A 27462-nucleotide genomic window follows, 5' to 3' on the forward strand; every position below is an offset into this window, starting at 1 on the left:
AGACAAGGAGTTGGGCAAAGCTACCCAACACCGGTCGGCCACATTTCATCTCATAAATAAAATATATATTTCTCCAAACTTTTGTGTATCTCGAATCGCCCACCCAAAGATTCAAACTTTAAATTTATTTATTTATATTTAAATTTAAAAAAACAACAAATATCAGACTAAAGTACACAAAACAAACACGGATCATCTCCTCTACCTTACACGTCAAAATGCAATCTCAAATCCCTCATCTCCCCCATTCTTCTTCAATAACAACAACAATGTCACATAGAGGAGAAGAAGAGGAACAACAAGACCAAGATCAAGATCGTGTTCCGCTCCTATCTTCATCTCCATCAACTTTCGAAGATCAGACGAAAATGGAGAAAAAAACCCCTATTGAATCTAAAGATTTCAGCTCTACTTATAATGGCAACAAAAGCAACCAGCAGAGGAGGCGGAGAGTCGCTAGCGAGGCTTCTCTCCCTTCTTTGCTAACTCGAAAACAGTCTTTTAGACGGGATGTTGGACATGCAGCTGCAGAGACTTATTTGCTTACTCGACTTAGCTTTAAGTTATTGGGATTTCTAGGGTACTACTTTCTCTTCTTTGCTCTGTTTTCTTTTATCTTAATTACTCCTTTTGTTTTTTGTCTTCTTGGGTACCCATTTTTGTGTTTGTTTGGTAGAGTTAATTGATTTGTTTTTTGGTTTCTATCAATGTTTGTTGGAAAGTGGTTGGTATGAGATTTATGTGGATTTGATTACTATTGCAAAAAAAAAAAAAAAAAAAAAAAAAAAAAATCTGTGCTTATTTATTTATTGTTTGGGTCTGATATGTTTTGATTGATCAGTAGCAAGGTTTACAAATCTCGGTTTTCTTTTCAATTTTGATCCATCCTGAAATCTAATGAGATCTCATAATTTTAATTTTCAAAATGATGTCAATTTGCACAAAACTCAGCTGAAATTGTTGGAAATTCTGAAAATGTTGGAAGTTTTCCAAGTTTGAACATAAAATTTTGTTGAAATTTAGATTCTTGATTTTATAGAAAGATTAATTTAAAGGGGACCTGGGGATTCAAAGGATTTATGATTGGGGCATACAAATCAATTCATGATGGAAGTAATATTTAATGTTAGAAGTCGCACTATGTTAACCATTGAATAGATAATGTGTGAAAGATTTTCCATGTGAGTGAGACATTTATCTTAAGTCTTATGTTATAGTTTGGATTATAATCCTCCCATCAAGTAGGAAACCTTGAAATTTTCTGTTAAATTGATTATTTGTAAATTAAAAGCTTTGGGCATGTTAGTTTGACGAAGAAATTTGTTTTTATGGACAAATCATTGATATTGTTTTGCATATTAAATGGATAGACCTGTATCTTTTCTGGTTCATAATTTGGGAAGGAATTTTGTTTACATCAAATTAGATTGTAAAATTGTTAGCAAAGTTAAATTGAATGTCGATTCAAACATTGGGTTTCAGTATTCATAACTATTTTTCTTTGAGTTAAAAAATATGAAATAGCATCCACGGAATGATATGCCTAACTACTACACAACCCATCATATAAGGACAAGGTTTTGCACTATACAAATACTATTTAAACTCGCAGCTATTCAAAAATTATCTTTTCTAAAAGTGAAGTATCAAAATCATGTAACATCACTTTATAAACAAACTAAATAAGTTTAACCCATCAAAAATCTCAGTTCTCTTTTTGTCAAGTTGCATACATGGACATGTATTTCTTCTTGTTGATATTGGGTGTTGACTCCTTATATGGGGGCATTAGGTTTGCACTTCATGTCCCAAACCTAGATAGAAGTGGAGGGTTGCATCAGGTTGAAAGCCAAGATGAAATGATGTCAAAATCCTAAGTGGATCCAAATCCATCAACTTTTTGGTATAATAGGGTAAAAAGATGTGTAAATGAAAAGGGTAGAATATTAGAGGTGGTTGGTTAGACTGATCAATCAAAAACTCCAATGGGCATGAGAAACAAGAATTAAGATAGAAAATCAAACTTAAGAGCCACCATGCAACACATTCTACCACGTAAAGATGAAGTCCTCAAAAACCAAACCCTCCCCGAAATTATTTATGAATCTTGGGCAAAAAACAAAAGTGCTTGGATGCCAAGGATAACATTGGAAATCAAGTTTTTATTTTCATCAAAGGTTCTCCTATTCCTCTTTTGCCAAAAGCTCCATCATATTACAAAAATAAACTCTCTATAAAATCCTATCTCTGGAAATAAAAGGTCAAGCTTTCCCAATACTAAAAAAATTGAGAATACAAAATGTGGGAGGGTCCAATGCATACAAAAAAAACCAAGGAAATTAGACCGTTCAAACAAAGAAAATTTACAATGAATAGAGGGTGGTTCACGGTTTTACCTAATTTTTTGACCTAAGGCTTTGAAGCCCAAAGTTTGACTCGATTTGAACTTGCTAAGCCCAGATCTTGATTGAGGCCCAATCCCCACCCTCCAAAGATTATAAATTAATTTTTTTTAAAATAACTTACCCCTCACCCAACGGCTATAAAAACCATATTGACCCCAAAATATTGGATTTTAGATTTCATGTAGATTTTTTTTTTTGTTTTGCTTTTAAATATTATATGATATTTGCCAACTTGACAACCTCAGCCTGAAACCTGTATATACGAGCTTCAGGCCAGGCTTTGGGTTTTGGTCTTCACCTCAATCCGATACTATTTGCAACCTGATGGTCTGCCCCAATCTAAGCCTGAACTCGACAAGCTTGACCCGGCCCAACCTATTTTACACCCCTAGAACCACATTAAAAGCATTATCTAAATTGTGTAGTCGATTAAAAATATCAATCCATTTCAACACTCCTAGCTGCATCAAAAGTTGACCTAAATTTAGAAAATCGAAATTGTCCAGATAGACCACGACTTCAGGTCAGATTTTCATATGGTTGGCAATGTTATAGTGGACTGAATTTTATGTTGATGGTGATTAACTTGGTGAGGACAACTCATTGCGCAGCTCGGTTGTCCAACATGATCTTCAACAAGACTAAGAAACGAGTGTAAAGTTAACCTTATTCTTTAAGCTATGTTTACATTCACAAAGGAAATGCTAGTTTGCACCTATTTAGTACGGAAATATCTTGAGCAAAGAAATATATAGAAACTAGTGAGGAATGATGATAGTGAGGTGGGTTTGTGGTGTTTCAACTTTTAAGGCTGCTAACAACAAAAGGGAACATTATGTATGGTTGAGGAGAATATAATGATAGAAATTAAAATAGAAAAGATAAAAAGTTACTAAAGTTTATAACCAAGGTTGGTGAGAAGAAATAGAGGATAAACAAAGAAATGATTTTAGAAATTGAATGCCTTTCTAGATAAAATGGAAGGTGAAAAATTCCCTTTGACTGGAAATGCTTTGATGCCATATCATCGTTGTTTATGCCATATTCTAAATATTGGGGTTGTCAATGTAAATGCATGAGAAGTATTGGATTTTACTGATTAAGTTGTTCAATAATATTTTGAAGAGTTAAAAATACATGTGAATGGAGAAATGTATTGTAATACCGTACTATAAGAATAAAGACGACCTAGAAGAAAACTAGCTATCAGGTCGTCAAATATATAAATCAATTCAAAAGAGTGATGGAATAAATACCAAGGCAAAGAACAATAATATCATAGAACCATTTGATTTATTCTAGGTCAATCGTTGAGGCAATACTTTTACTTAAACAAATGACAGAAGTTCAAAGAGAAGTGAAACGATTACTGACTAAGAGAATTCATATGACTAAATTCCTAGATAGTTAATTTGGTGGGTATTGAGAAACTAAAGAATCCCAAAGTGGATATATTGACATAAGGAAGAACGTATATGAAAATGTTGTCTACTATGAGAGCAAATCATGAGAAAACAAATGATTTCCCAGTTACAATTGGTTTATACAGCTTTAAGTTTGCTTAAGTTAGTCAGAGATGAAGTAACTCCTCATATTCAAAATTAAGTCTTTGGGCACTTATTATTTATAAGTGACATAATGTTAGTTGATAGGATTAGAGAGGGATTCAACACATTGTTAGAACTTTAGTATGCTCCTTTAGAGTCCTAGGTTTTATAATTACAACCAAAATAGAGTATATGGAATACAGTTTTAGCAATGACAAAGATAAAGGAGGGGCCAATAATATTGATGGATGAGAAGTATTGAAAAGCAATCATTTTTGTTACCTTGGTTCTATTTTCTATTAGGATGGAGAGATTGGGATGTTTTCCATATTTCCATATAATTAAATCTAAATGGTAAAGTGGATGTGTGCTAGTGACTGATGCATCCCAATCAAATTAAAAGGAAAATTGCTGAAAAATCTCCAAGGCTTATTTTAGGAAAATAGGACATTCTTGATTATTTTTTGTTTTTCTTAACTTTCTAGAATATTCTTGTAATCTTCTACAATAGGATAGTTTTCTAGAATGTTCATGTATATTCTTATAATCTTCTACAATAGGATAGTTTCTAGAATATTCTTGTATATTCTTATAATCTTTTACAATAGGATAGTTTCTAGAATATTCTTGTAATCTTCTACAATAAGATAGTTTTCTAGAATATTCTTGTAATAAGATAGTTGGTCTATAAATATCCTATTAGGGCATTTGTAATAGATATATAAGAATTCTCAATAAATTCAGTTTCCTACATGGTATCAGAGCCTTAGGTTCATATCCTGGGAATCGATTTTTTTTTTCTCTTTTTTGCCATCTTGTTCGTTGTTCATCTGTTTTTACCCTCCCTTTATTTTTTTCCTTGTGATCTTTGCTAAATTCACGATGTCAGAAGAGTCAGGAGCCACCAATCAGTCTGTGATGGTGACACTTCATGGGAGATCACAAAACTTTTCTAGTAGAAATGGGGGAAGATCAAGAAATTGGCAACAAAAGTTACATGCTAATTTGGCACGAACCGGCAGTGATGGCTCGGATGCTCAAGAGAATTCTAATAGCAAGGAGATCAACAAAGAAGACATTGAATGGCTAAGATCACTTCTCAACTCCTTGGAGAAACCATCGGGTATGTGTTCATTTGCACATTCAGGTATGGTTTCTTCTTCTCATGCCTTTAGTGTCTCGGATAGTAACTATTTCGACTCTTGGATCATTGATTCAGGAGCAACCGACCATATGACTCATTGCTCTTTTATATTCTCCACATATAGTCCATGTTCTAGTAACAGAAAAATTACATTGGCCGATGGGTCACTTGCTACTGTAGCAGGTCAAGGAGATATTCACATAAGTCCTTCATTTATTCTGAAAAATGTTTTGCACGTTCCAAAACTTACAATAAATCTAGTCTCTGTCCAAAATCTTACAAAGGATTTGAATTGTAGCTTGACCTTTTCATCCACCTCTTGTATTTTTCAAGACCAAGCTACGGGGATGACGATTGGGCATGCTAAGGAAAGCAGTGGCCTCTATTACCTTGATGTGCAGAATAAAAATAAGAGTTGTAGGATTGACAATCCATCTTCCTTATTGTCAGATACAAGATCTCCAATAAAAGACCAGATTTGGCTTTATCACCTTCAGTTTGGACATCCTTCCTTTAGGACTTTAAGTGTCATGTTTCCTTTCTTATTTAAGAATATTGATATTCGTGAATTTCATTGTGACATTTGTGAGTTTGCCAAACACAAACGAGTTTCTTTTCCTTTGAGTAATAAAAAATCCTCATTTCCTTTTCAATTAATCCATAGTGACATTTGGGGACCGTCAAGAATTTCAAATATTTCAGGGGCTAAATGGTTTGTCACGTTTATTGACGACTGTACTCGTGTCACATGGGTTTTTTTGCTAAAACAAAAATCAGATGTTTGTACGGTTCTCCCTATCTTTCATGACATGGTCAAAAATCAGTTTGGGGTTAAAATAAAAAAAATAAGATCTGACAACGCAAGAGAATATTTTAATCAAGTATTATCTCCATATTTTCAAAAAGAGGGGATAATACATGAATCCTCTTGCATAGATACACCCCAACAGAATGGAGTGGCAGAAAGGAAGAATGGCCATCTCTTGTCAACAACTTGTGCACTGTTATTCCAACGGAATGTCCCCAAATACTTATGGGGTGAAGCAGTTCTCACATCAGCCCACTTAATAAACCGTACTCCATCTCGAGTTCTTGATTTTAAAAGTCCCTGAGAGGTCTTTTCCAAATTTTTTCCTGATTTTGCATCTCACAATCGATTGTCATCTCGAGTTTTTGGATGTGTCTCGTTTGTTCATATTCATTCTCATGGTCGTAGTAAACTTGATCCTCGAGCTCTTAGGTGTGTCTTTGTGAGGTATTCCTCAACTCAAAAGGGTTATAAATGTTATCATCCACCATCTCGCAAAATCTTTGTGTCCGCCGATGTAACTTTTGTTGAAGGTGAAAGTTTTTTCCAACCTTCTCTTCAGGGGGAGACACTTACTAGTGAAGATAAGGATCAAGGGGATCATGGCTTTCTAATGGACTTTCCTGCTCAAGCTAGCCAACCACCAACCCAAAACACTCCACCATTTCTCTTGCCTGAAATTGAACCACCAAAACAACTTGAACAAGAACAAGTTGAGCCTTCAAAACAACCCGAAGTTGGACAGCTTGAACCTATAACCCCAGGACATACTTGTATTGAATCAGTTATCACGAAACCATTGCAAGTTTACTCAAGGAAGAGAGGTTCCACTGCTAAGCCGAAGCTAACTCAAGCGTCTGAACCAACTCTCGGAAATGAGATAAATATTGATATCCCTGTCATCAACTTGTCTTCTGAAGTTGTTGAAAAAAATGATCTTGACTTACCCATTGCAGTTAGAAAAGGTACCCGAAATTGTACAAAATATCCATTGTCTCATTTTGTGTCATTCGAAAAAGTGTCACCATCACACAAAAGCTTTCTCACCCATCTAAACTCCACAACCATACCACAAACACTATCCGAGGCCCTAAGCAAAGAAGAATGGAGACATGCTATGAAAGTAGAAATGGATGCACTCGCGAAGAACAAAACCTGGGAGTTGGTAGAGCTACCCAAAGGAAAGAAACTTGTTGGATGCAAATGGGTGTTTTCTCTAAAGTATAAAGCTGATGGATCACTTGAAAGATACAAGGCCAGGTTAGTTGCAAAGGGTTATACACAGACCTATGGAGTGGACTATGAAGAAACATTTGCACCGATGGCTAAGATGAACACAGTAAGGATTTTGTTGTCATTAGCAGCCAACTTAGATTGGAGTTTACACCAATTCGACGTGAAAAACGCCTTTCTTCACGGAGACTTAGAGGAAGAAATTTATATGGTGAGGCCTCCAGGATTTGATGACAATTCAGGAGATAAGAAGGTATGCAGGTTGAAGAAAGCATTGTATGGGTTAAAACAATCTCCACAAGCATGGTTCGGAAGGTTTACAAAGACAATGTTAGGAATGGGCTACAAACAAAGTCAAGGTGATCACACTTTATTCATAAAACACTCAGCCTTTGGGGGAGTAACTGCACTACTGGTATATGTGGACGATATTATTGTCACTGGTAATGATGCGAAGGAAGAAGGAGCACTCAAGAAACGTCTTGCAGAAGAGTTTGAAATAAAGGACCTAGGCAAGTTGAAGTATTTCCTAGGTATAGAGGTTGCTCGTTCAAAGGAAGGAATATTTGTCTCACAACAGAAGTATGTGCTAGATCTTCTCAAGGAAACTGGAAAAATAGGTTGCAGGCCCATGGAGACACCAATAGAAGCAAATCATAGGCTAAGTGAAGCTCCAGAAGATGAGATTGTAGACAAAGGGATGTATCAACGTTTGGTTGGAAGACTGATTTACCTCTCTCATACTAGGCCTGACATAGCATATTCTGTTAGTGTGGTTAGCCAATTCATGCACAATCCTAAGAGTATACACTTGCAAGCCGTATACCGCATCCTCCAATACTTAAAAGGTAGTCCAGGTAAGGGAATTTTATTTAAAAAGGGAGCAAACTTGCGTTTGGAAGCATACACAGACTCAGATTATGCAGGGTCCATGGTGGATAGAAGATCGACATCCGGTTATTGTACATTTCTAGGAGGAAATCTAGTTACATGGAGAAGTAAAAAACAACCGGTTATAGCAAGATCAAGTGCAGAGGCAGAGTTTCGGGCAATGGCACAAGGAATTTGTGAACTTCTGTGGATCAAAATAATTCTGGAAGATCTTAAAATCACCTGGGATAGTCCAATGAGATTGTATTGTGATAACAAGTCAGCCATCAACATTGCTCATAATCCAGTGCAACATGATCGTACAAAACATGTGGAAGTGGATCGACATTTCATAAAGGAAAAACTAGACAGTGGTTTAATTTGCACCCCATACGTTTCAACAGAAGGGCAATTGGCAGACGTTCTAACGAAAGGATTACCTGGAACCACATTTCAAAAGGTCATTGGCAAGTTGGGAATGGAAAGCATATATTCACCAGCTTGAGGGGGAGTGCTGAAAAATCTCCAAGGCTTATTTTAGGAAAATAGGACATTCTTGATTATTTTTTGTTTTTCTTAACTTTCTAGAATATTCTTGTAATCTTCTACAATAGGATAGTTTTCTAGAATGTTCATGTATATTCTTATAATCTTCTACAATAGGATAGTTTCTAGAATATTCTTGTATATTCTTATAATCTTTTACAATAGGATAGTTTCTAGAATATTCTTGTAATATTCTACAATAAGATAGTTTTCTAGAATATTCTTGTAATAGGATAGTTGGTCTATAAATACCCTATTAGGGCATTTGTAATAGATATACAAGAATTCTCAATAAATTCAGTTTCCTACAAAAATTTTACAAGAAGACGGTAAGGCCAGCTATGCTTTATAGAGTTGAATGTTGGAAAATCAAGAAACCACATGCTCATTGATTGACCATAACAAAGATGATGGTTCTAAGAAGGATGAATGGAAAGACAAATAAAGATAAAATTAGCAATGAATTTGTGAACTAAGAGGATAAACAAGATTTTCTAAGTCTGTCCAAAATTTTTAGGATAAGGATTTGATGATGATGATGGTGAACGTAAGTTACGTATCACCACCAACTCTGGTACCATAAAGTTCATATGTAAGTATAGAACAACCAAGATATGTTTTGGAGCAGAAAAATATTTTATTCCACGTAAACTATTGTTTGACACTCATTATAACATACAATTGAAATGAAGATAATACCTTGATAAAATATCCCTTTCAAGATTACTTTACTTGGTCATGTACATAAATACAAAATATATCTCTATAATTTGTAAGTTTGAGTTGCAAGGGTTAGTATTTTGCACTAATAACATCAGATTTCTCTTCTTCTACTTTTTGTGGCTGGCTGTCTTATCTTTGGTAACAGCATGACCCCATGTTGATATGTTCTTCAACTATAGAAGTATCTCTAGAATAAATCCAAAAGGGAGATTCAATAATATGCTATTTCTAATGTGAATGGAGCATAGAATATACTTAATTGTTGCTTGCTCCATCTTTTATACAAGTCTTTCGTAGGTATGTCCAGGTTCTATGGTTGGCTTTGTATAGCCTTGACGAATGTGGAATATCTTGTCGTAATGGTCCATTTGAGGATTTGTTTCCTCAATAGTCAGGGTTAAGATATTAAGACTTGTAGAGAAGTTGAATTTCTTAATTATTTCGTCTATACTTACTTTCTGTTTGTACTCTTGCTCGTGGGGCCCATATGGATATTATGTTTGATGAGCCAGTTGTACATTGCATTATGGGAAAATTACTTCATGAGCCTTGTGATAGGAACTTCATTCTAAGTGCACCCTGACTTTTGGTAAGTAGCTTAATAACCAAGTTAGTAAAATCTTTCTTTCATAATGCTCCCTTGCCCCTAAAAAACATCTAACTCAAATCGCTGAGATAGATAATTCAAATCTTTGAGATCAATCATTTAAAACATTGAGATCAACCATTTTAAATCATCCATCTTGATGATTTGAATTGTTGATCTCAATGATTTGTGTTCAGACGCCGGGATTGACGACGATTGCAAAAGGTCGATCTCAATGATTAGAACAAATGTTGATCTCAACAATTGAAAGGGGGTGAGGGGGTATTAAGAAGAAAAAGTTCACTAACTAGACTATGTTATTGCTCAAAATTTAGGGAGTATCTCGAAAGAAATCCCTTTGTTAGAATTCATTAAGTAATTTTCCCTTGAGTTCTCTATACCTTGGATACCCTCCCTATCCTCATGAAAAATTGACTTGAAGTTGAACATTTTGGAATTCCATTTGGAATCCATATTTTAGGTCAACTTTTTAATATAGTTATTATTGTTAGACCAGATTGATATTTTGGGACACTGATCATCATGCTGAGCATGACTCATTATGTGGTATTATAGTCCAATATGATATTCGTATGAATCACATATGTGGAAGTATTAATAGGGAATATAACGAAGTGTAAGTATAAACTAACTCTTTGTTAATATTAGTGAGTTTTAACACGTGGAATGTGCACACCTTAGAACGAATAAAGAGAAGGCATGCACCCGAAGAAAAATAACTCATTCCATGAATTGAGATCAACTATCTGTAGTTTTTGTTTGAAATGCTTTCTGATCATTTATTTTCATTCAGGGTAGGCTACCGGTGGATTGCAAAATTTCTTGCCCTTGCCTGTTATGCTGTACTATTAATGCCAGGTTTTCTTCAAGGTCTGTGCTATGAGGGGATCTGTCGCACACCATATTTTCGATGCACCTTCTGATTCATTACTTGAAGCCCTTTTAGTTGTTATGATTATGTTTTGAGAATTCTTTTTTTTATTCAACTTTATCTAAATCTTAGTTTTCATAGTAGTAGATTCAGCCATTTCTGTCCAGTTCTCTTGAAGCATAACTAATCCGTTTAAGCATTTGCAGTTGGATATTACTATTTCTTCTCAAGTCAGGTCCGCAGAAGTGTAGTTTATGGAGATCAACCAAGAAATAGGTAGTTATACTTGATTGGACATTTGGATGCAATGTATTTGCAGATGTCATGTTTTTTCATGGGTTTTCTGGCATAAATAGCTAATGAAGTTGTGATTCTGCAGGCTCGATCTATATTTACCGATAAATAGTGATGGGACAAAGCCAGTTGTTGCTTTTATCACTGGTGGAGCCTGGATAATTGGGTGAGAATTTATGAACTTGCAGTAAAAATACTTTAAACTGATATATAAAGAGACATTTACATTAAGAAACCGTCTGTATTCCATTCAGTTATATGATGATATTTAATAATATCATATTAATGTTAATATAATAGGAAAACTATATTTCCTGAAGCTGTTCTTGTTAACTTCTTGCGAGTTATTGGTGCAGGTACAAAGCATGGGGTGCACTTTTTGGACAACGGTTAGCAGAAAGAGATGTCATTGTGGCATGCATAGATTACAGGTGATTTCTCTTTGTTCAGCAATGCCATGTTGTAGATTTGTAGTTCCTAATGCATAGATGTTTATGCATGTATGTCCAGCAGATATGCACTAGGACTTCTTGGGGGTACCGGTGCTTGTATGGAACCATTTCCAGGCTCTATTAGCTCAAGATTAGAGTTTTATTATCTAACTGATTTCATTGCATATTTCCATTATTATTATTATTATTTTTTTTGATAGGTGCTAGGGGGATTTTCAAATTATGCTTGTAGTAAAAGCAACATGATTGCTGATAGAAAAGCTGCATTTTGGTTGATTATAATGTAAGAAATACATTGAAGGTGCCACATCAGTGAGGTGGTAAAATTTGTATATAGTCAGACTGCAGACCCGGGATCAAAATCCCACCTTTGTACTTAAACCCAGAAAAAATAGATTGATTGAAAACTTATTATTTGGTTCCTATTAAACCATGCTATTGTGCAATGTCACCATGCGTTTACAATATCTTACCTGCATGTCCTTATTATGACTTGCTTAACAGTTTGGAACTCAGCGTTATACTAAATTATTGTATTCTTTATTATTTAATGTCCAAAAATATTAAATATGTTAAAGATATTAGTGTTTACTTACTCCATGTGACAATGAAACTCCATTAGTTATATTTTGTTTTTTGCATGCATCGTCTTGTACTCATGGTTTAGACACATGCCAACACAATTTTTCAAGCATGTTTTTATTCAATGTTGGGAGCCAAAATTTGTCCTATATGGCTTAAAACTGATTTACAAATTAACGGTAAAAAGTCAACGGTCCACAATTATAAACCAATTTTGATGAGATTAGAAGTTTCAGATTGAGCTGATTTTTTGTGCGGATGATCTCCTCACCATAGAGACCATCCTTACAAAAAATCAGCCCATTCCGAAACTTCTAATCCATATAGGACAAAGGTGTTGGCTGCCGAACGGGATCCTATATATGTATTTCTATATATATATATACATATATATTATATGATTTTAAGGTATATCAGCTTGTCTAAACGTGTTTTATTTATTTATTTATCATTTTCTTAACATGAACGAAATCATTTTTAACATATATCTTTCACAAGTCTCAATTTATTGAATAAATTATATGGCTAAGATTCCCATATATGTGTACAAGTATAGACATGAGTACATGAAACGAGGATACAACTTTTCATTTCAAAAATCCAGGGCACAGATACAGATGCATATATCCTCAAACATGTCCATACCATGTTTCCTTATTACTTTTTTTTTTGGGGTTGCGTAACAGCGGTATAACACTTGCATATTTTTTTTTTCATGTAGGAAAAATTGACATACGGACATTTCTTGACACATCATAACACAAAAGACAATTTCATCATTTGTTTTAATGATTTAAGGGGCTGGTGCGATCCATCCCCTTCATAAACTAATTCATTCAATTGTTAGACAGAAATGTAGTTTTTTTATATTTTAAATCTACTAATACGTATGTCCTTGGGATACACATCATTAAAGAGCCTCGACATGTAAGTTAGGATACTTAGTAACTAGTCCTTCACATGATCTCAGGAAAATCACCAAAAGTCCTACATGCGGGCAGAAATGGTAATTGGCTTGAAGTAAAAAGAGATCAAGGGAAAATCTCGAAGGTCAAGGAAATGCAAATATAACAAAAGAATCAAGCTGAAATTCTTAACATTAAGGAAAATCCTTGAGATCCTAGAAACTTTCTAAAGAAGATATACATGCTAAAGAAAATAAATGTGAGAAATCTTTAATTAAGAAGAGATTAAAAAAAAATATTTTCATTACATTCTCCTTTCGTAGACTTGAAAATTGCATTATTTAGAATTGTAGGCAAAAAAGTTATACCTCACTCCCTGACTCAAATCTCGATGTAGATCTCCCTCATGATCCCTACAAAAGTCTCAAATCTAGGAGGTTTTCCCATATTAAGACCCTCCAACAATCAAGTTAGCAAGAAATCAAGAAAGTTGAGTTGGAGAACGAGTCAAAAAGTCCCTTACCTGTATGTCGAATCTATTATTTATAGATTTGCAAAGTCTATCCTCTTTTGGCAACTTTTCTGGCGAGAATCTTGTCAAATCTCCCATATCTTCAATTTCCTTCTCGAATTAGGATCCTTCTATACTTAACCTATATTGGTCTCTTTCTAATTTGATATAAGATTTTAACTCTTATTAAATTCCTAAAGATCTTTGGATATCTGCTGCTAGGATTCTCATGGATTCTATCACCACATCCGTGATCTTTCCTTAACTATGTATCCACCCAGCTGCACTCAGTCAAGTGCTTTGCCATTGCCACATGTCACTTAGGATGATTCTTTTCAAGGTCCCAGCTTGGTTGACACGGGGATGTCTCGGATAAAAATCACTTGTCTGTTCAGTTGCCCTTCAATTCAGATAGTGCAACATGTATCTTATTTAACTCAACCTTTTCATAAGTTAGTGGCCATATGGGAGTTTTCTACAGATCCACACCGGCAGGTGTAATTATACACCCCCAATAATCTAACTTGAGTGTTAGGGTTTCTCTGATAGGCACCTAGCTGGTGTGGAGTTTGAGTTGATGGAGTAGGTTCAGATCTTTGTAATTTGTTGCACAGATCATGAGATGTTAGAGTAAAAATGGAACTCTTTCCACGTCTTGGCATTATGAGTTATTATTTTTTATTTCACACCTTGAGATATGTGCAATGGAGCACCTCAACTTGCTTTTTCTCCATGAACTCCTGGTTGATTGGATACCTCTCTATGGCATTCCCACACTAAAGAAATACTTTGAATCGTGCAAGTATTTACATTTGTGCATGTAAGATTAAATGAGTGTTTATGTTTATTCTCTTCTTATTTGATAGACTCTCCATGTTTTTCATTGCTATGTAGAAAGAAAAGAAGGAAAGAGATGAGAAAAGAAGGAAAGAGATGAGAAAAGAAGTTGGGGGAGTGATAGAGAGAGCGAGGATTGAACTTGACCACTTTGGTCTCATCTATTCCTCATTTTGCTAGTTGGTCATGGGGATTTGAACATGAAAATGTTTGTTAGACCATTGGTCAAGTTTTTTTGAGCATGCTTAAAGGAAATGACTATTGGTCAAAATTGTTTGACCATGGGTCGATCATGTTTGTTTGATTCAAATCAATTGCCTGTTGATTCATGAAAGGTTGTGACCCTCCGAATTGTAGAAAGGGTGTGTCTATAAACCTTTTGACCATTAGATTAGGTCTAGAATGTTTCAGGCATCTGATTGTTGAGGCAAACAATCATGGTGTATGTTTGTCAATTATTAGCTTTCTTTTGCACACAGAATCATCTGATTTTTTCTTCTTCAGTTTTTTTTTTTTTTTTCACCTGTTAATTGAGTTATCCGGGTTATTCCTTGTCATTGCAAGGCGACGATTAGTAATTAAGAGATTGGACTAGTTGTATCTTGGAAATGCATTGTGTGAACCTATTGCAAACTAGAGTTCATACTCAGGTAGGGAGCGAATAGCGTTTTAAAGAAAATGATTTGTGCATTGAGTTCAACCTCTCTTGAATCATTTTCTTTTCATTTAAAATTTTCAGATTCTAGACCAATATTTTCAAACATATCATTGTTGACATCCATACTGATACCTAAGTAAGATTTATGCATTTGCCTGCCGCACAAATGTAACACCTACCTATCCACATGAGATCATCTCATGGTTTATGTTAATGTGCAGGAATTTTCCTCAGGGGACTATCAGTGATATGGTGAAGGATGCTTCCCAAGGGATTTCTTTTGTATGCAATCATATTGCTGAATATGGAGGTGACCCTAGCAGGTAACAAGTTTTCTTATTTATTTGTTTGATAATTCATTTTTGCTATTTATTTCATTGTATTGTTCATGCTTCTTCGTGTAGGATCTATGTAGTGGGACAATCAGCTGGTGCGCATATTGCTGCTTGTGCCATACTTGAACAGGCAATCAAGGAATCCGGAGAAGGAGAAGAGAGTACTTCTTGGAGTGTCTCTCAGATTAAAGCTTATTTTGGTATATCTGGAGGGTAAATATTTATTGATCATCATAATTACCTTTTACTCCTTATCCCAATTATTGGGGTAGCCAATCATCCAATTTATAGATTATTCTACATAATTTTGACATTCAAATAATTGATAATGACTTGTCCCAATTCTCAACTACTTGGATTCTTTACATGGATCCTATTCTGCCAATCCACTCTTAATTCTTATTGGATTATTTTCATTAATGGTTATCGTAAGTTATAAGAACCAGGTTTAATTACTAAAATAAGCATTTATTGTAAAGAATTTTTAATCAGTATGAATAGCCTGCTTTTTCTTAACCAATCAATCAATCAATCAATGCATCCTTTCCGTTTTAGCTTACAGAACTAGCTTTGTACTCTTAAAAGAAATTCTTTTTACTCTGAACCCAGCATTATTTTGTATCATTTTCTGATTTATTCAGTAGTTTCCTAGTAAAGGAAGCATTCTCTTGAAATCTATTATAGTTATCTGGTCGATATAGCAGATATTAGACTGGCCATTATTTTTTCAATTCAGCCGTACAAAACATACACTCATATTAATCAATTGAATTTGTTGAATATTTGGTCCGCAGCTCTTTATAAGATGTTGACCACTGATCATATAATTGGGAAGGGCATCACCAATGTGAATGTTTGTTACCTGTGCAAAGCTTATGTTGGGTTGGTCAATCATCTACCAATACATCGCTCCTTTTCTAGTGTCATTCTGTGTCACTTTCTCTTCTTATCCCATATCTCATGGGCGCTTCTTTATTCTGTCCAATCTTTTTTCCATGGTGAAGGTCAATCATATCCACTCTAGAGAACGGGTTTGGTGAAGGTTAGTCCACTTTGCTGTATGTTCCTTTGTTGTCTGTTGGGGCATTTGGGTTGAAAGAAATAGCTGCTTATTGGAAGGGAAAGATCACCCCATGCATGAGGTTCTTATGAATATTCTAGGCTTCTTGTTCATTTGGTGCAAATCCATTAACAAATTTAGAGGATTGTCTTTTGAGGTCTTCTATTTTTTATTGGACCTGGTTTGTGACAATAGTTTTTTAAATTTCCTTCTTGTTTTTACCTTTCTTTGATAGGTCTCTTGACCTCCATTCTTATAACATTTTATTAATCAAGAAGATAAAATAAAGTTGTTGAATACATATAGATCTATATAAAATATAGATTAGAATTGGCATGTAGGTATCTTGGCCCTCTAGCATGATCATATCCAGAGTTGGATTTGTTGAGTGTTGTGTCATCCACCTTTGTTCTCGGGTGTCACGTGCTCACGTACCTGCGCCTTCCCCAGCAGATCGGTCTTTTGGGGTAAATGGTTGTCAACATGGTATCAAAGCGGCACGGTCCGTATAGGTCACAGGTTCGAGTCTCTTCGAATGAATTTTCCACCCTTATAGGTGAGGGGGGGAGTGTTGAGTGTTGTGTTATCTGCCTCCGCTCCCGGGTGTCACGTGCTCACATATTATGCTATAGTTCGACACCTTGACTCTCTTATGTAATAGTTGTGCTTTCTCTTAACACCAATTGGTTTTAGGTAGAGTGGTTTGCAACATGATTGCTTATTTATTTTGGAAAATTGTTGGTTCGTCTGTATTGGAAATAATTTAGTTATTTCATTCAGTCCTAGTTGTTTTTAGTAATAGCTTTTATTTTTTTATTTCTTATGTGTAAGGGCATTTTTATCTTTTTACTCTTTTATTAATATAAATTCCTATCAAGCTCTCAGAAAGAGACTTGACAATTATTCTTCTTGGTATTAGAGCAGAGGAATTTCGTTCCCTCTCTTTGGTTCCCCTCTTCGTTTTTCTCCCCGCATTTTTCCTCGTTTTCTTCTCCTCTTTATTCCCTAGGCCTTAATAGTTAATCTAGAGTAACTTTGTTAGACCTTCTCCCCTTCGGGGGCCCTTTGCTTCTTATTCCCTTTATTGCATGTTGCGATAGGGATTTGATCACATGCTGCGATAGTCTTTCTGTGCTATGTTTCTTATCCTAAGATAGGGTTTCTGCCTTTGATAGGTTTTCTTACTGTTTTTTGCCCCCCGTTAAGATTTTTCTCCATCCTTTTCTGTCTTTGGAGAGTTGCAGCAGCAACCACAGGGATTATAAGATCTTGGAACAACACCTAGGGTGCCTTGGGAACCTGCGACAACAGATATAAAGCCTGTGGAGGCTTGTGGCAGCAGCAGCCACATACAGCAACCTTATGGGTCCCTTTAAAAGTCTGTGAGAGCACCTACAAAGCCTGAGGGGACTTGTGACAGGAGCAGCTAGGCCTAGCATCGTCTGTGGGTCCCTTTAAAAGCCTGCAGCAGCACCTACAAAGTCTGAGGAGGCTTGTGACAGGAGCAGCTAGATTCAGTGGCACATGTAGGTTCCTTTGGAGGCCAACGGCAGCAACAATACAACCTAGGGAGGCTTGCGACAGCAGCACCAAGGTCCAGCATCACCTGTAGGTGTCTTTGAATGCCTGCGGCAACATCAACTAGGTTCAGCAGCACCTGTAGGTACTTCTAGAGGCCAGCGGCAGCAACAACACAGCCTAGGGAGGCTTGCTATAGCAGCAACTAGGTTCAGTAGCACCCGTAGGTGTGTTTGAAGGCCTGCGGCAGCATCTGCATAGCCTATGAAGGCTTGTGACAACACCTATGGTGCTCATGGAGATCTACGATATCAGTAATAGTGCTTTTGAGGACTACGACAACAACTGCAAAGCCTTTGGAAATTTGCGGCAGCACCTAGGGTGTTTGTGAAGTTCAGTGTTTTTGGTATTGCAAGTTTCTTCTTTAGACCTTCCTTCAAAGCAAAGCAATGACTTCAGAATAAACAATTACGACGTCCGCCACAATTCTTGGGTCTAATTCTTCAACTCAACGTATTACCACTACTCTTCTCGATGGTCGGAAATTTTTAGTCATGGTCTTGATCTGTGCGACTTTATTTAGGTAGTAGAGGGGAATTCTAAATGGCTTTCTCGCACTCTTACTAAACCACCCTTTACTGATCCCAAATTTAAATCATGGGATATCGACAACTGCACTATCCTTGGGTGGCTATTCAACTCCATGAAGCTGCGCATTTATACCATGTTCATGTATCATGAGATTGTCTCATCTTTGTGGTCAGCACTTACTTAAACATATGCACATGTCAGGAATGACTCGAGGATTTATGAGCTTTATCGAGACATTGTACAGGTTACCTAAGGGACTTAAAAGTGTAGTGAATTACTTTGGATTTTTCATTCATGTTGGGAGGAACTTTCTCATTATAAGTCTATAACTTTGTTATCTTCAAAGGCAACCGATTATGTGGTTAAGAGGATTGCTCGACATCGGACCTACCAGTTTTTTATGGGTCTACGTCTTGAGTTTGAGGCATTTTGGACATAGATCCTCAACACCACTTCTTTACCTTTTATATTTGAGATATTTGCGACCATTGACAGTGATGAGCAGCGTCGTCGTATTGTTCCTTTTCAAACTCAGGTCCCTGACATTCTTTCTGCTCTAGTTACAGATCAGATGGCTATAGTTACGAACTCGAGTTTCTCCGATTCTCGTATCCCGGGATCATGGAATTGTGGCAGTGGCAATCGTGGTCATAGTAAATAGAGTGGCCTTATTTGCAGTCATTGTGGAAAGACTAGCCATGAGAAAGCTCACTATTTTCAACTCTATCCTCATCTGATACCACGATCTCATTCCAGTCCATCTTTGGGACAGTTTGCTCCTTGTGCCGCTACAGTGGAGTCATCATCCATTCCTCTCATTGATCTTCCTTCACTTGGCATGATTGACTTGCAGCAGCTACAAACTCAGATTGCTACTATTGTCCGGGATCAGATTTATGCTCACATTCACTCCTCTTTGACTGTGGCCTAAGTTATTACGCCTCCAGGTACATCTTCTGCTTTTCATGTCACTTAATCTGGCTCAACTACTCTGACATGGGTTATTGATTCTGGTGCCTCTGATCATGTGATTGATGAGTCTAGCCATTTTACTTCTTCTACTTTTCCTAACACTCGAAGGGAGGTTTGTCTTGCTGATGGATCTCTTATACCAATCTACAACAAGGGTATCACCTCCTTATCTTCTTAAGGTTTCACTAGATACTGTGCTTCATGTCCCTCATCTATCTTTTAATCTTTTGTTTATGAATAGTATTACTAAATCTCTAATTGCTTAATTTTTTTTTCTACTCACTGTATTTTTTAGGATCCGACTTTGAAGAGGATTTTTGGCAAGGGCTATGAGAGGGATGGGTTGTACTTGTTTGGATCTCAGCCTACTGCTGTTCCGGTTTCTGTGCTTCCCTTATCTGGGAATCACACATTTTCATCTTAGACTCTAGATTTATAACATGCTCGCTTAGGACATACCGATTTTCAACACTTATATTCTTTATTTCATGCTTTGAAACTACTTGTAGTGGACATAAATTTTAGTGCTCTGTGTTTGAAATTTCTGAACACACGTACTTATATTCCTCGTATGTATCGATTTAATGCAATATTTGATTTAGTTCATTTTGATGTGTGGGGGCCTTCCCTTGTTATTACTTTTAATGGTCATAGATATTATGTTACATTTATTGATGATTATTCTCGTTCTACTTGGATTTATCTGATGCATTCTTGTTCTGAGGTGTTTCCTATTTTTTTCAAATTTTTTAAAATGATTCAGACTCAATAAAATATCATTGTTAAATCTCTTAGGTCTGATAATGCGGGGGAATGTATATCTGATGGGATTCGCTCCCATCTTCATGAGCATGATATACTTCACCAGTTGACTTGTCTTTATACTCCTGAGCAGAATGGGGTGGCGGAACATAAGAATCGCCACCTCATGAACATTGTTCAATGTCTTCTTCGAGGAATGCTTGTTCGTAAGGCATATTGGAATATGACAATCCTTATTGCGGCTTTTCTTATTAACTGTGTCTCGAGATGCACTTTAGAGGGATAAGTGCCTCTTTATGTCCTTCAACCTGATAACATATTTTTTCCCATTACACCTCGAGTCTTTGGGCGCACGTGCTTTATTTAGGACAGAACTCCTAATCATACAAAATTAGATGACAAAGCTATTTGGTACATTTTCTTGGGTTACTCCTCTATATCAAAAGGATATTGGTGTTATGATTCAATTTCTTACTGTGTCATATACTCTCTTGATGTTACTTTCTTTGAAAATGTTTCATATTTTCGTGTTATATCTACTTTGCAGGACTCTTCTACTTAATAGGACCCGTTTCCTATAGTGTTGCCTTCTCCAGTTTTTTTCCATTTTTGTTGATGTTTAAGGTCTACACTCGTCGCCCTCACCCTCCACATTTGCCAACCTCCTCTTTGGATTCGGGAATATCCTCTCCTACCTTTACACATATACTTGTTGTTATCCCTTTTATTTCTTACACTCACTCGCCTATTGTCATTCGTAAAGGTAAGCGAGGATATTTGAATGATCATCCAATTGCCCAGTTTGTTTCCTATCAGGGTCTTTCTTTCTCTTATCAAGCCTATCTTGCAGCCACTGATTCTATTCGTATTCCTCGGTCTGTATCAGAGGCTTTGCAAGACCCTCAGTGGACTAAAGCTATGATTGTTGAGATGGATGCTTTGTAAAAAAATAATACCTTGGAGCTCGTTATCCTTCCATCTGGAGAGCGGACCGTTAGTTGTAAATGGGTCTTCATTGTGAAATATCTCGTTGATGGGACTGTTGATCGGTATAAGCATGTCTAGTTGCTAAGTGGTTTATATAGATTCCTAGAAAAGATTTTGGTGCCACTTTTGCTCCAGTTGCCAAACTTTCCATTGTTCGATTTTTTATCTCTTTAACTGCGTGTCACTCCTGACCACTTCACCAACTCGATGTGAAGAATGCCTTTCTAAATGGTAATTTGGCCGAGGTTATTTATATGGACCTCCTTCCTGGGTTTCATCTTCCGGGGGAGTATTTTAGGAAGATATGCCACCTTAAATCTCTGTATGGTCTGAAGTAGTTCCCACGAGCCTAGTTTCAGTGTTTTTTTGAGGTTATTTTATATATGGAGTTTTTTAGATACCACTCAGATCATACCTGTTTTGTTCATCGACGAGTAGATGGTCGTTGTACTATTGTCTTGGTTTATGTAGATGATATTATTGTGACTGGTGATGATGCACAGTGGATTGACAGAGTTAAGGTGCTGTTGGGTCATGTTTTTGAGGTTAAGGACTTGAGTTCATTCAAGTATTTTTTGGAAATAAAAGTGGCTTGTTCTCGCCGTGGTATTGCGCAATTTCAACGTAAATAAATTTTGGATTTTTTTTCAGGACACTGGGATGCTTGGTTGTTGTTTTGCTTCTACCTTTGTGGATCAGAATCATCATTTTCATGTTGACTCTGCTGATCTTTTATCGGATCTTTCTTCTTATTAGAGATTTGTAGGTCGTCTAATTTATTTGGTTAACATTAGACCGGACTTGTCCTTTGCGGTTAATGTTGTCAGTTGGTTCATGCATATTCCGCATACTCATCTTGATGTCGTTATCGTATTCTTCGCTACTTTAAAGTCACGTCTTGGTCTTAGACTTTTTCTACTCTTCTACTGCTCAGCCGCATTTGTCTTGTTTTATAGATGCTGATTATACTAGTTATCTTACAGATAGGAGATCTATCTCTGGTTTCTGTACTTTTTACGGTGATAACCTTATTTCGTGGAAAAGTAAGAAACAAAATATGGTTTCTCGTTCTTCTATTGAAGCTGAGTATCGTGCTATGACCCTTGGGCACATGTGAGCTAATTTGCTTCGATCTTTACTGATAGAGTTGGGATTTCCTGTTTCTGGTTGTTCTACTTTGTTCTGTGACAATAAGTCTGCTATTATGCTTGTTTCTGACTTATTTTTTCACAAAAGAACTAAGTATATTGAGGTTGATCTTCACTTTCTCAGGGATAAAGTTCGATCTGGTAGTCTTCAGACAGTATTTGTACCTTCTTTAGATCAACTTGCCGACATGCTTACGAAGTTTGTTGGTCCTTCTATCACTAGTTCTCACCTTGTCAAGCCGAGTTTAGTTGATATATTTGCCCTAACTTGAGTGAGAGTATTAGAAATAATTTAGTTATTTTAGTCCTAGTTATTTTTAGTAATAGCTTTTATTTTTCTATTTCTTATGTGTAAGGGCATTTTTATCTTTTCTCTTTTATTAATATAAATTCCTACCACGCTCTCAGAAAGTGACTTTACAATTCTTCTTCCACTTTTTCTGTCTGGTCTACACGTATGTGTTTCATTTACTACTTCGCCATATAGTCGTTACTATATATTGTGAATTTTATGAGAAACTTTTGTTATTATTGTCTTTTGTGGATGTAATTTGTACTTAAATCTACAGATGTATCAACAATTTCCCTCTCAATTGTTTCCAACAGGTATAACATATGTAACTTAGTTGACCACTTCCATGGACGAGGTCTATATCGTTCCATCTTTCTAAGGTACCCGACTTTTGTAATTTGTTGCTAGTGATATATACCTTTTCTCATGCTTTACTCTGTAACTTTTTTTTGTATTGTGTTTTTATATCTAATGGTTCGAAAGTGTCATTACAGCATAATGGAAGGGGAGCAATCCTTGCGACGGTTTTCTCCTGAAGTAATGGTACAAGACGCAAGCACTAGAAATGCAGTTTCTCTCTTGCCTCCTATTGTCCTTTTACATGGTACTGCAGATTATTCGATACCATCAGATGCCAGGTATCAATTTTTTCTTAATGAACTGCTAAGATTGTGAAGTAATTTGTCTTTTATTTAAAAAGAGAGTTCTTGCACTTTAGTTCTGGAGGCATTTTTTTTTCCGGATATAATTTTCATTCTTGTCAAATAATAACCTTCTTATTTCAGTCATCTATAATTTGTTTCAGATGTTATGGATGAAATGAGTAAAAAAATTGTTTTCTAACCAATCAAAAAAGAAGAACTAACAAATATTGATATTATTCCTTTGGGTGATAGCATTTAGATGGTTTCTTTAGTTCTCCTCCAAAAAGTCTCTTAAGGTGGGTTGATCAGCCTGTTTTGGGGCTTGACTTAAGCAGGGCCTTTAACTTTTATATTCAGAAAAAGTGAAAAAAAAAAGGTTATCAAGATTTCCTAGGGACTTAGAAGTAAAAAATACAAGATATCGGCTTATACTTGGGACTTGGTTTTAGAATTAATTTTAGTGAAGGGGCAATTATTTATATTTTCCATATTGTTAAATTGCATTATGGATCTGGACTCGAGATTGTACTTTCTTAGTGTGATCTTTTTATTTGGCTTTGGATAAATACTCTAGATCTGTTTTCTGACTATAGTTGTGTAGAGATCCAAACTCCTTTCTAAATTGGTGCTTTTCCCATGGACAACTTCTCTGGATAAATTTTTAGTATCGATCACTTGGTATCCCTTAAAGAAATTATTGACTTTTGTTTAGTGTAAGGCTGGTGGCAGTTCAATCAACCACATTTTCCTCCAATGACTTGGCTAGAGAAGTATGGGCTCCTTATTTTCATTGTTTGGGATGTGTTGGATCACTCTGAGATCAGTTACTAATAATTTTTAGATCTGGTTCATCTGTTCATATTCTTCTAGTGGCCTTGGGTTTGGAGGTTGTTACCTTTGTGACTCTAGGAATTATGGAAAGAGAGGAACCATAAGATCTTTGAAGGCTAAGAACAAGAGATTCGACATATTCCATTTAATATTTACCCTCTCATGTTCACATGGTCCTTGTTATTGAGTGACTTGATAGGGCCTTTCCTTGAAGATATTGCATATCAATGGGATCTAGTCGTGTGTGGAAAAAAGTAGTGTTTTTGTAGGTATCCTCGACCTCCCAGGAATGCTTAAAATTTTTTTTTTTTTCTTTTCCGTCTCTTCAATAAAATCTGTACTTGTAAGAAAAGAACTCAATGTTAACATTGAAATGGATTGTATGAAGTGTTTTAACTTTTAATCCATTTGATAGAGGTTTATACAGGCATCTGTGGGACAGACATTAAAATGGGTCTGTGTGATGATATTTGGTGAGGATAATCTCCTCACCATCAAGAGCATCCTCACTAAAAAACCAGCCTTTTTCAAAATTCTGTAACTCTGAAAAATTGACCGAACTTTCATGATGAAATGGACAGCCCAGAATGTTTCAACATATAATTCACAGTTGACTGAGAAATAAGTTTCTGACTAGTAGATCATCCTCTAAAATAAAAAAAAAAAATCGTCCATCAACTCATCTCCATGTGAGCCTCCCAAAGCCATGTAAATAAACTGTAAACTTATCTAAATATATTTCTACTATTGTTGAATATTAATTAAATGAAATTTAGTTGTTCCCCAATATCCTCATTCTTTTGCTTTAATGGTAGGTTTGGTCTTCGTTGTAATAATGGACTCTTGTTAATAGCACTCCAATAAATTCTCAGAGGTTTTCAAATGCTATTAACAGATGGTAACATGTTTCTGTATGCAGTAAGACTTTTGCTGATGCTCTTCGGAGAGTCGGAGCTCAAGCTGAACTTATATTATATGAAGGAAAAACTCACACAGATCTGTTTCTTCAGGTATGCAATTTGGTTTTTTGATCAATGCATTCTTATTTTTTGTTCCCGTTTAAGCAAGATTTAAAATTGTAACATGTCTACCAGGTCATTTTCAAGAGAGTTTTACTGTATATTCTTTTTTGCTTAATGGATGTCCTCCATATTTCATGGCTTACCATTGGGGCTAATGTACAACAGAATTTAGGCTGCAATAAGATTGATGATGTCGTCATCAATTGATGAGAGAGACTCTAACAGGAAAGAATGTCTGCTTAGGTTTTGAAAGGTTAAGATTTGTAGATTAAGGGGTTAGGATTAAGCTATATGGCGAGCAGGGTTATTTAGTGGTAAATAAAAAGCACAATGCGAGAGACAAAGTGGAATGAATTTAAAGAAGTCATAAAATTTGATTTTACAATACAAGAATACAAGGCTGTATAAAGAAGATTGGACAATATTCTTTGAGACCCTGATTTTTTCCTAAGACACAATGAAGATTAACATTGAGCTAAAAATTGAAGAGTGAAGTGATGCCATTTACTGAAATCTCTCCTGATTCAAAATCGTTGTGTAACTTGTATCAGGCGCCCCCCCGCCCCACCACCACCACCACCACGCACACACACACACACACACACGTCAGGAACTTTAATTTTGTCCATAATTTGGTCATTCCTTGCACAAATTATGTCAGAAATGTGTAATTTAATTTTCATTAGAAAGTAGAGAAAATAACTCACTTGGTACTTAGAGTTTTAAGTGTTGTAACTCTTGGTAGAGCAAAAAAAATATGGGCCGAAATGATGAGATTGTACTGCATCAGTCCTTCAGCTGGGAGAGAATAATTTTTCTTCTCGTGTTCCCTTCATATGATGCTCAGGCATCTGGGAGGGTGAAAGGATATTTGGGATAGAGATGGAAATCCCAATGATTTTCTCCCTCCTGAAACAGTGGCAACTAATTTGAGTTCAGTTGAGGAATCACGTAAAATTGTTGGACTTCTCTTTTCCTTAAAAACTTCTCTTTTCCTCGAAAGTCAAGCAAGACCATGGTTATTATCCATGTTACCTTTTGTTTTATATAACATCAGAATCTAAAACCAATGGATTAAATGGACTGGAATAGGATTGGCGATTGGGATTTCCGTACGACAATTTACAATTTAGTCTGAATTAGGAATGATGATATGGAAGGCTACATGTCAGAATGGACTTTATGAATAAACAGACGAAGTGTAGTAGGGAGAAATGCTGACTACTGAGAACTAATTTGTGTTGAATCCCCCTCCCTTTCTTTCTGGAAGATAAAAGCTCAAGTCCATGGTTACCAATCCAAGAAAATAAATACATCCTAGACTATAGTTCATATGCATGTGTCATCTTCTCTCTCGACGGAAACTCCTTTTTGACTGAATTGTTTCCTTTCTCAACGGATCTCAATTTTCATTCCATGTCTCTTCCTCTAATTCGTAACCCTTGCATTCGAAAGCCACCTAAAATGAAAATCACGTGAAATACTTTTAAGTTCTCTTGATTTACAACAGCTTCTTTGGGTATGTCATTTTTTAACTTCAGTTGTGTGGGTCTACATTCAAGCATTCCTATTTCCATATGTTTTATTCAGCGAGGTTTCTTTTTTAAGCAAACTTCTTTAGACCTTCAAAAATTGACACAAGCAGCTTCTCAGTCCAGTGGTTTCATGAAATGAGCTTATTTATTTATTTCCTTCAGTTGGACTCCATTGCTTCTAGCTGTTTGTATTCATTCTAAACTGAAATCTGATAATTGCTAACCAGTTGTGGATACTTGTCCTGATTGAATTTGTGATACTTCGTTGGAAGACGTTGTTTTCTTAAGATGTTGGTATCTACCTTAATTTTCGCCCTTATGCAAATGCAGGATCCTCTGAGAGGTGGTACAGATAAGCTTCTCGAAGATATAGTTACTTCCATTCATTCTGGTGATAAGGCAGCCCTCGCCAAGGATGCCATGGCATCATCTCCAAAAGAACGCCTTGTGCCTGAGTTCATGTTGCAATTGGCTCGCAAAATCAGCCCCTTTTAATCATTTTGAGTTTCAATGTTGATTTGATCACCTCCACATTTGGTTCATGAACCAAAAGATTCTCATGTTTGTTTATTTCTCTCCATGTTTGTATAGATTGCGAGGCACTATTCTTTCTGTCCCTTTTTTTTTTTGTTTCGTTTATGTTCTTTTCATATTTTACTTCCATTTATCCATGGTTTACTTGAAAGCTTGTGCTCATTGATGTTATTGTTATTTGTTACTATTCATTTTTAAGCAAATGTTTGAAAATAATAGAGAAGTTTTAGGTATCTAA

General features: G+C 35.9%; 1 protein-coding gene across 2 annotated transcripts; it reads left to right on the forward strand.

Annotated features, from left to right (window-relative positions):
* The first annotated feature begins 148 nt into the window (after window positions 1-148).
* On the forward strand, window positions 149-27462 carry LOC147401452 (putative isoprenylcysteine alpha-carbonyl methylesterase ICMEL1). Of its 2 annotated transcripts, none has more exons than XM_086442774.1 (11): window positions 149-580; window positions 10677-10753; window positions 10961-11030; window positions 11134-11214; window positions 11405-11479; window positions 15215-15316; window positions 15398-15541; window positions 22973-23038; window positions 23153-23296; window positions 25053-25143; window positions 27021-27462. In XM_086442774.1, exons 1-11 carry the CDS (start codon window positions 219-221, stop codon window positions 27183-27185), a joined length of 1377 nt encoding a protein of 458 aa, XP_086298900.1. In that variant the 5' UTR covers window positions 149-218; the 3' UTR covers window positions 27186-27462. The 2 variants fall into 2 exon arrangements, with proteins under 2 accessions (XP_086298900.1, XP_086298901.1); XM_086442775.1 differs by having other exon boundaries at window positions 440-580; window positions 10682-10753.

The sequence above is a fragment of the Akebia trifoliata genome, chromosome 5, assembly GCF_017979445.1.
Source record: "Akebia trifoliata isolate Shusen 1 chromosome 5, ASM1797944v1, whole genome shotgun sequence".
Classification (NCBI taxonomy): Eukaryota; Viridiplantae; Streptophyta; class Magnoliopsida; order Ranunculales; family Lardizabalaceae; genus Akebia; species Akebia trifoliata.

Excerpts from the sequence above, each read along its gene's own strand:
- LOC147401452 (XM_086442774.1), top strand. The coding sequence starts at position 219 with ATGCAATCTCAAATCCCTCATCTCCCCCATTCTTCTTCAATAACAACA. Across the intron at positions 581-10,676 it reads AAGTTATTGGGATTTCTAGG|GGTAGGCTACCGGTGGATTG; the intron begins GTACTACTTTCT and ends ATTTTCATTCAG. Across the intron at positions 10,754-10,960 it reads AATGCCAGGTTTTCTTCAAG|TTGGATATTACTATTTCTTC; the intron begins GTCTGTGCTATG and ends AAGCATTTGCAG.